General features: G+C 49.1%; 1 protein-coding gene across 1 annotated transcript in view; it reads left to right on the top strand.

Annotated features, from left to right (window-relative positions):
• LOC133136728 (receptor-type tyrosine-protein phosphatase N2-like) overlaps nt 1-10,000 on the top strand; it is a 124,959-nt gene that overhangs the window by 46,888 nt on the left and 68,071 nt on the right. The window contains exon 10 of the mRNA XM_061254395.1: nt 8,627-8,706. Within this exon, the coding sequence (XP_061110379.1) occupies nt 8,627-8,706 (80 nt within the window). The remainder of the gene's footprint in view (nt 1-8,626; nt 8,707-10,000) is intronic.

The following is a 10,000-nucleotide window of genomic DNA, read 5'->3' as shown; positions in this document are numbered from 1 at the left end:
GCACTTACCGTGCATGTCCCTATGATCAACAGAAACAGGGAGGAGAGAGGCATCTCTGGGAACCGGTCTGGAGTCTCTACCGACTGTGGAGAGTAAACAAGTTCTTCACCAGGTTTGAGACGGACGAGCTCTATATGCCGCGCCCCCCTTTGTAGCTGGACTCTCTCCAAGTCTATCCTGACCCTTTAAATAATATTGAGATGCACCTACACACCAGCAACCGGAGGCGATACTACCTTACAGTGTGACTGATGTATCCGCGTCTCCCTCTCCTGGATTCTCTCCGCAGTAGGTGTGGTCCGGAGCACTCGATATGGACCCTTCCACGTCGGTTCACTCCACCTTGTCTTTTTACCCACACTTGGCACCAGGATCCGATCTCCAGGCGTAATCTCTCCTGGTGGCAGCTCCGCTGGCAGTCATTGGGTCCCAGCCGTCCTGGATCGGTGTGTTGTGCGCCGTGTGATGTCCAGTGACGTTGTTCTTGTGGGGGAGCGGCACCTCGCTCCGCTCGCCGCAAGTCCCGCCCACTCCTCCTCTCCTCTTTTGGAGAAACTCCCGACTGGCCTCCTACTAGCCCAAAGAGCCTTGGCTCGCTCCGGCTGAGGTCTTTCAGACGACCCGCGCCCGGTTCTGCGCTGATTCTCCAGGGAGTGCAGGGGAGGTATTGCCTGCGCATTCCCTGCGTGTCTGAGAAGTCTCTTATCTTGTTTTAACTCCCTATGTCCAGGGGGAGATAATCCCCATGGTAACCTCCGTGCTGAGGTCTTATGTTTTTGGTTCTGCAGGCTCACAGGCTCCCAAGACAAGATAATATAGAACACACAGTTTATGGCCGTAGCCTTGGAGGCCCACAGTACAGAAAGGGAGAGACATCTCAACTCACACAGTTAGTGTGAGTGTGAGTGTGAGTGTGAGTGAGAGTGTGAGTGTGAGTGTGAGTGTGTGAGTGTGTGAGAGTGAGAGTGAGTGTGAGAGTGAGTGTGTGAGTGTGAGAGTGAGTGTGAGTGTGAGTGAGAGTGAGTGTGAGAGTGAGAGTGAGTGAGTGTGTGTGCGAGTGAGTGTGTGAGTGTGTGTGTGTGTGTGTGTGTGTGTGAGTGTGTGAGTGTGTGAGTGAGTGTGTGAGTGTGTGTGTGAGTGAGTGAGTGAGTGAGAGTGAGTGAGTGAGTCTTCTGTAGAGACTGCGTAGAGACTCTGTAGAGTCACTGTCTGCGTAAACACTCACCCAGTGAGCTGTTCTCATACAAAGAGAACACAGAATCGATGTTTTAGATGAATCCTTCGACCAAGAAAAGCCATCTTCAGGCCTGGTTTACTCAGACCTTTAGCACATGCAAAACCAATAACACGACTAATGATTGGTCATGGTATTTCAATTGCACCAATAATGGGTTGTCGTTTAAAATCCAGCTATGACCAGCTGTTTCAAAACCTAGCTTGAGCTGTTTTGTTTTTTTTCAGTCTCTCCCTCTCTGAAGTAAGAACACGTCCATTTTTAAGTTTACCTTGAGAGAATTACGGCACCTTCGGGTTTGTCACCCGTTTTTGTCACAGCCTGAACAACCCATAAAGTTGATATTTTATCTTATAGCTTGTATTGCTCTTCTATTTCAAAAGGAACACGCAAGAGTGAGAACCAACTCAGGGAAAAAACACTGAGAAGCTGAAACTTGCCCAAACACCAGTTATTGGCAAACAAAATCCCGTCAGTAGGATTAGTAGGAGAAAGTAGAAACGACAACGCTTTATTTTCTTGAGTGAACTTTCAGTGAACTTCTCCTCAAAGCCTGGTGCGTCTCCCCTGTAGGTAGGTGTGTGTGTGTGTGTGTGTGTGTGTGTGTGTGTGTGTGTGTGTGTGTGTGTGTGTGAGAGAGAGAGCGTGCGTGTGCCTTTAAAGTCGTGTTCTCTCAGGCTGCGGCGGGGCCTTGAAGTCTGCGTGAGCGGATTGAAAGGGGGATTCTGGGTAAGCGTTTAGAGTGCAGCAGAGCTGGTGGAGGTGTCTCTGATCTCGCTGCGCCGTGGGCCGCCCCTGCGAAACGCTCCGAGCTCAGACTGCGTCTGCTTTCTGCGCTGCCCCGAGAACAACGGGCCATCCGTGTGTTTCCCTCCGACATGCTGCTTTCTGCGCTGCCCCGAGAACAACGGCCATCCGTGTGTTTCCCTCCAACATGCTGCTTTCTGCGCTGCCCCGAGAACAACGGGCCATCCGTGTGTTTCCCTCCAACATGCGGCTTTCTGCGCTGCCCCGAGAACAACGGGCCATCCGTGTGTTTCCCTCCAACATGCTGCTTTCTGCGCTGCCCGGAGAACAACGGGCCATCAGTGTGTTTCCCTCCAACATGCTGCTTTCTGCGCTGCCCGGAGAACAACGGGCCATCCGTGTGTTTCCCTCCAACATGCGGCTTTCTGCGCTGCCCGGAGAACAACGGCCATCCGTGTGTTTCCCTCCAACATGCTGCTTTCTGCGCTGCCCGGAGAACAACGGCCATCAGTGTGTTTCCCTCCAACATGCTGCTTTCTGCGCTGCCCGGAGAACAACGGGCCATCCGTGTGTTTCCCTCCAACATGCTGCTTTCTGCGCTGCCCGGAGAACAACGGGCCATCAGTGTGTTTCCCTCCAACATGCTGCTTTCTGCGCTGCCCTGAGAACAACGGCCATCAGTGTGTTTCCCTCCAACATGCTGCTTTCTGCGCTGCCCGGAGAACAACGGCCATCAGTGTGTTTCCCTCCAACATGCTGCTTTCTGCGCTGCCCGGAGAACAACAGGCCATCAGTGTGTTTCCCTCCAACATGCGGCTTTCTGCGCTGCCCGGAGAACAACGGGCCATCAGTGTGTTTCCCTCCAACATGCTGCTTTCCAGAAGAAATGATGCAACATCTATTTTAAAAAAAAATCTATTGGCTCAGTCGATTTTGTGTGAATGTATGACTGTCTTTGGATATTTTTTTGTTTGTTATGTGTCTGTCTTTGTTTTCCTGTGTGTGTGTGTGTGTGTGTGTGTGTGTGTGTGTGTGTGTGTGTGTGTGTGTGTGCGTGCGTGCGCTCGTGTGTGTGCGTATGCCAGAGCACAGGTGTGAATTGCCATCACATGGTTACTGATTTTAAGCATGTCTACAATAATTATATCTGTTATATGCGTCTCTGTAGTGCAACTGCAATTAGGATCCTAATGTAGAGTGAATTAAACCACTAATGTACTTCATAATAAGTGGGAGTAGTGTTTGTGTGTTTGTTCTCTATCCCAGAGAGAGAGAGAGAGAGAGAGAGAGAGAGAGAGAGAGAGAGAGAGGGAACTGATGGCTGATTAGTATTCTCTCATATGTCATGTCTCATCAATGGATCTTTTGTCTGTCTGTTTTTATCCTGGAAATAAAAGGTCTTCATATTGAAATGATGGATTATTGTGAAGCCTGTGTGTGTGTGTGTGCCTGAGAGAGAGAGAGAGAGAGAGAGAGAGAGAGAGAGAGAAAGAGAGAGAGAGTGCTTGAGCATGAGTGTGTATGTGTGCAAGATGAGAATTTACTCAGATTTTGCAGTGAAAAGCAGTCATTGATGGACTGTTAGAGATTTACTGGGCCCCGTTTCCATTATGTATCTCAAAATTATAATTATCTGAAAACTCTTCTTTTTCATTATTTGTTTTTCTTTGTTGTGCCAGACTTGCTAGCAACACTGTTGAATGTTTATAACATAACATAATGATGAGAACAGACCATTCAGCCCAGCAATGCTCACCTTTTCCTACCACTGAAGCGTACCTACTGCTTAGTTTACCTAAAAGATAAATAGTGTCTAACACCGTATCAAACCTAGTCTTGAAAACCCCCAGTGTTTCTGCGTCCTCTACCTGACCTGGCAAGCTGTTCCAATGGTAACCAATCTCTGTGTGAAAAATATATATCTGTGCAGAATTTATGCTTTGCTTATATCTTAAAGTGATCACTCAGAAATGATTTGTGCGTGCGGTTACTTCATAATGAACTGCATAATGACTTATACCGTTAATGAGTGAACTGATGCAATAAAAAGTATAAAAATGTATTTGAAAGCAAAATCGTCTACATTAAATTCTGTGGCTTTGTTGGCATATTCACCGCATGGTTTTGGAGTCTTCGTTTTACTGCGCCATAAATGTTGGCCTACCCATTTTAGAGCATCGTTTGAAAAATCACTAAAATCGTGAAACTCGTGCAGTTTAAATCAGTGTCCACTAGGCGGAGAGATTCCTTTATTCGGAGTATTCCCATGTTCTACAGAATCGAATTGACCGGTTCATTAACTCCCAAGCTGAACAATTACATCATCATGGTATCAACTTCTATCAAATTAGTTTAGAAATGTGATAATACTGTGATACTGCGAGCGTTGCTATTTGGGCAAATGTAAACAACGTCCTTTTGGCAGGAGCGTGCTTGTAACCTAGGCTACCTCTGAGAAGCTCAATCAGTAAAATTATAAGGTACGTCAGTGAAACATATCCGGATTCAAACGGGGGGAAACAACCAGGATAATTTTAGGAAAGGCGTGGAGAGGGGGAAAACAAGACAAACTTCGCATTGGCTCGACTAAGGTTTGAATCAATATGACTCGAATGGATAATTATATTCGGTGGAGATGCGTTCTGCTCTGGCAAATGCGAGGCGCTCGGAATACATAAACGCGGGCAGCATTGAGCGGCCGCCCTCCTGTGCCGTGCGCTTGAGAAGCGGGGTGACGTGTCCCCCTCGCGCTCCGACCACAAAGCGGCTCACATCTGCCTGTGAAAGGGACGGGCGAGCGGCGTGAAATGGCGGGTCACATGTCTCCGGCTCCCGCCACAGAGAAGCGAGGCTTCTGCATCGTCCCCCGCCGTTTCCCCCCGCCACGCCATTCTCTCCAAAAGCATCGCTCTGCGGCGTGATTTACACAATACACGAGTGTCACGACCCCTGCAGCTCTTGTGCGTGACTGATGCGGTTACGTAATTCCACAAGATTACACTTCGCGAAGAAGAGAAAGTTTGTGAATGTACAAACCCGAGATTGCACAGTGCCTTCTAGCAACCTGACATCGCACGTTTTGCGTTGTACTACTGCTTCTTTAGTGCTTTAACCTTCTTTCCAGAATAAAGGCAACTAAATAAATAAATAAATACTTAACGGTAATCTCGTAAACAGAAATCACGTATAGTGATCAAAGCTGACAGGCTATGTAAATATATAAGAAATAAAACTGAAATAATGAATGGAGTAAAAATGTAAACGAAATAAGGGAGAAGGTGAATGGTGCCGTAGTCCTCATGCCCGCGGACGTTACACTCGGTTCAGACGGTCTGACTGCCTGTCTGTACAGTGTGATATAAATGTTTTTTTGCACGAATGTACACTGTATGATTGTTAACTGAGATTATTTTTTTTAAACTTGTGCCCCCGCAGTGAGGGAGAGGGAGGGAGGGAGGGAGAAAGGGAGGGAGGGAGGGAGGGAGGGAGAGAGTGCATCCTGCACAGCTCTTCTGACAGTTTTAGCAGCTTACACACAGCCTCACAGAGGTGAAATGCTTTTAGACTCCCTGTATGGCGGGTCTTTCATGTTCTCTACCACCGCAAAAGAGACAGAACATGAATCCACCTCAGCCATGAAAGATGCATCAGAGTTTGGAGTATGATGAGAGGAAGAGTGTAGATAGATAGATAGATACTTTATTCATCCCCAGGGAAATTTTAGTGTGTGCGTGTGTGAGTGTGTGTGTAGTTCTCACTCTTGTGTGTGTGTAAGTGTGTGAGTTTGTGTGTGTGAGTGTGTGTGTGTAGTTCTCAAACTCGTGTGTGTGTGTGTGTTTCTCACTCTCGTGTGTGTGTGTGTGTGTGTAGTTCTCACTCTCGTGTGTGTGTGTGTGTGTGTGTGTGTAGTTCTCTCGTGTGTGTGTGTGTGTGTGTGTGTGTGTGTGTAGTTCTCACTCTCGTGTGTGTGTGTGTAGTTCTCACACTCGTGTGTGTGTGTGTGTGTGTGTAGTTCTCACTCTCGTGTGTGTGTGTGTGTGTGTGTGTGTAGTTCTCACTCTCGTGTGTGTGTGTGTGTGTGTGTGTAGTTCTCACTCTCGTGTGTGTGTGTGTGTGTGGTTCTCACACTCGTGTGTGTGTGTGTGTGTGTGTGTGTGTGTAGTTCTCACTCTCGTGTGTGTGTGTGTGTGTGTAGTTCTCACTCTCGTGTGTGTGTGTGTGTGTGTGTGTAGTTCTCACTCTTGTGTGTGTGTGTGTGTGTGTGTAGTTCTCACTCTCGTGTGTGTGTGTGTGTGTGTGTGTGTGTGTGTGTAGTTCTCACACTCGTGTGTGTGTGTGTGTGTGTGTGTGGTTCTCACTCTCGTGTGTGTGTGTGTGTGTGTGTAGTTCTCACACTCGTGTGTGTGTGTGTGTGTGTGTAGTTCTCACACTCGTGTGTGTGTGTGTGTGTGTGTGTGTAGTTCTCACTCTCGTGTGTGTGTGTGTGTGTGTGTGTGTAGTTCTCACTCTCGTGTGTGTGTGTGTGTAGTTCTCACTCTCGTGTGTGTGTGTGTGTGTGTGTGTGTGTGTGTGTAGTTCTCACTCTCGTGTGTGTGTGTGTGTGTGTAGTTCTCACTCTCGTGTGTGTGTGTGTGTGTGTAGTTCTCACTCTCGTGTGTGTGTGTGTGTGTGTGTAGTTCTCACTCTCGTGTGTGTGTGTGTGTGTAGTTCTCACTCTCGTGTGTGTGTGTGTGTGTGTGTAGTTCTCACTCTCGTGTGTGTGTGTGTGTGTGTGTAGTTCTCACTCTCGTGTGTGTGTGTGTGTAGTTCTCACACTCGTGTGTGTGTGTGTGTGTGTGTGTAGTTCTCACACTCGTGTGTGTGTGTGTGTGTGTGTGTAGTTCTCACACTCGTGTGTGTGTGTGTGTGTGTGTGTGTGTGTAGTTCTCACTCTCGTGTGTGTGTGTGTGTGTGTGTGTGTGTGTGTAGTTCTCACTCTCGTGTGTGTGTGTGTGTGTGTGTGTGTGTGTAGTTCTCACTCTCGTGTGTGTGTGTGTGTGTGTAGTTCTCACTCTCGTGTGTGTGTGTGTGTGTGTAGTTCTCACTCTCGTGTGTGTGTGTGTGTGTGTGTGTGTAGTTCTCACTCTCGTGTGTGTGTGTGTGTGTGTGTGTGTGTAGTTCTCACTCTCGTGTGTGTGTAGTTCTCACTCTTGTGTGTGTGTAGTTCTCACTCTCGTGTGTGTGTGTGTGTGTGTGTAGTTCTCACTCTCGTGTGTGTGTGTGTGTGTAGTTCTCACTCTCGTGTGTGTGTGTGTGTGTGTGTGTGTGTGTGTAGTTCTCACTCTCGTGTGTGTGTGTGTGTGTGTGTGTGTGTGTGTGTAGTTCTCACTCTCGTGTGTGTGTGTGTGTGTGTGTGTGTGTGTGTAGTTCTCACTCTCGTGTGTGTGTGTGTGTGTGTGTGTGTGTGTGTGTGTAGTTCTCACTCTCGTGTGTGTGTGTGTGTGTGTGTGTGTGTGTGTAGTTCTCACTCTCGTGTGTGTGTGTGTGTGTGTGTGTGTGTAGTTCTCACTCTTGTGTGTGTGTGTGTGTGTGTGTGTAGTTCTCACTCTCGTGTGTGTGTGTGTGTGTGTAGTTCTCACTCTCGTGTGTGTGTGTGTGTGTGTGTGTAGTTCTCACTCTCGTGTGTGTGTGTGTGTGTGTGTAGTTCTCACTCTCGTGTGTGTGTGTGTGTGTGTGTGTGTGTGTGTAGTTCTCACTCTCGTGTGTGTGTGTGTGTGTGTGTAGTTCTATCTCTCGTGTGTGTGTGTGTGTGTGTGAGTGTGTGTGTGTGTGTGTGTGTAGTTCTCACTCTTGTGTGTGTGTGTGTGTGTGTGTGTGTGTGTGTGTGTGTGTAGTTCTCACTCTCGTGTGTGTGTGTGTGTGTGTGTGTGTGTGTAGTTCTCACTCTCGTGTGTGTGTGTGTGTGTGTGTGTGTGTAGTTCTCACTCTCGTGTGTGTGTGTGTGAGTGTGTGTGTAGTTCTCACTCTCGTGTGTGTGTGTGTGTGTGTGTGTGTGTAGTTCTCACTCTCGTGTGTGTGTGTGTGTGTGTGTGTGTAGTTCTCACTCTCGTGTGTGTGTGTGTGTGTGTGTGTGTGTAGTTCTCACTCTCGTGTGTGTGTGTGTGTGTGTGTGTGTGTGTAGTTCTCACTCTCGTGTGTGTGTGTGTGTGTGTGTGTGTGTGTAGTTCTCACTCTCGTGTGTGTGTGTGTGTGTGTGTGTGTGTGTGTGTGTGTGTAGTTCTCACTCTCGTGTGTGTGTGTGTGTGTGTGTGTGTGTGTGTGTTTGTGTGTAGTTCTCACTCTCGTGTGTGTGTGTGTGTGTGTGTGTGTGTGAGTGTGTGTGTAGTTCTCACTCTCGTGTGTGTGTGTGTGTGTGTAGTTCTCACTCTTGTGTGTGTGTGTTTGTGTGTAGTTCTCACTCTCGTGTGTGTGTGTGTGTGTGTGTGTGTGTGTGTGTGTGTGTAGTTCTCACTCTCGTGTGTGTGTGTGTGTGTGTGTGTGTAGTTCTCACTCTCGTGTGTGTGTGTGTGTGTGTGTGTGTGTGTGTGTGGTTCTCACTCTCGTGTGTGTGTGTGTGTGTGTGTGTGTGTAGTTCTCACTCTCGTGTGTGTGTGTGTGTGTTTGCAGGGTGGATGGCTCAGCTGTGACCTTCAAAGTGCGGCCCAACCCTCAGAACGTTTCCACCGCAGATGTGGCCCACGCTGCAGGTAGGAGCTCACTCTGTTCTCCCTCTCTTTCATGCCCCCTCTCTCTCTCTCACTCCCTCTCTCTTACTCCCCCTAGCTCTCACTCCCCCCTCTCTCTCACTCCCTCTCTCTCACTCCCCCTAGCTCTCACTCCCCCCTCTCTCTCTCACTCCCCCTTCCCTCTTTCTCACTCCCCCTTCCCTCTCTCTCACTCCCCCTAGCTCTCACTCCCCCCTCTCTCTCTCACTCCCTCTCTCTCACTCCCCCTATCTCTCACTCCCCTATCTCTCACTCCCCCTATCTCTCACTCCCCCCTCCCTCTCTCTCTCACTCCCCCTAGCTCTCACTCCCCCCTCTCTCTCTCACTCCCTCTCTCACTCCCTCTCTCTCTCACTCCCCCTATCTCTCACTCCCCCCTCCCTCTCTCTCTCACTCCCCCTAGCTCTCACTCCCCCCTCTCTCTCTCACTCCCTCTCTCACTCCCCCTATCTCTCACTCCCCCCTCCCTCTCTCTCACTCCCTATCTCTCACCCCCCCCCTCTCTCTCACTCCCTCTCTCACTCCCTCCCCCTATCTCTCTCACTCCCTCTCTCTTTCTCTTTCTGGTTCTCTCTCTTTCCTTCTGTATCTCTCTCTACATACTGCTCGGCTGAGATTCTCCCTCGGCTGAGTTGATGTAGATGTGGTCAGGCTGCAGGCTGCGGAGGCCATCCCCGCCCATGAGCCGAGTGTCCTGCGCTCACACTGGGCCGGTGGATCAGCTCAGGATCACTGTGCAGTATGAGTGCCAGTGTGGAGAGCCCTGCTGGTACTAGACATACTCCAGCTTAAAGCCATAAACACAAACCACAATCCTGTGGGAGATAATTACCATGTGCGTTTCCCTGGTGGGAGGAGAAAAGGGTGGAAGAGCCATCAGAAACACAGAGGGCCATCAGAAACACAGAGGGCCATCAGAAACACAGAGGGCCATCAGAAACACTGAGGGCCATCAGAAACACTGAGGGCCATCAGAAACAGGGAGGGCCATCAGAAACACAGAGGGCCATCAGAAACACAGAGGGCCAGCTCCCGGTGGTTGTCCAAACCCATCTCTCCTTCCTTCAGCACGTTCCACCGAGCGGAAATCAAAATGGCGCCGCCCACGTTGATAGCTGGAACACAATGAGCTCTCCGCATTCCAGAGAGAGAGAGAGAGAGAGAGAGAGAGAGAGGGACAGAGAGAGAGAGAGAGAGAGAGTTTCTTTAATTTCGTTTTTTTTTTTTCCCGCACGGATCTCGCAACGGTGCCAGCGGGGGGGGCTTTGCCTCTAAT

Source organism: Conger conger, chromosome 9 (assembly GCF_963514075.1).
Source record: "Conger conger chromosome 9, fConCon1.1, whole genome shotgun sequence".
NCBI lineage: Eukaryota > Metazoa > Chordata > Actinopteri > Anguilliformes > Congridae > Conger > Conger conger.
The sequence above is the reverse complement of the archived record's forward strand: the minus strand, read 5'-3'. Positions and strand labels throughout refer to the sequence as shown.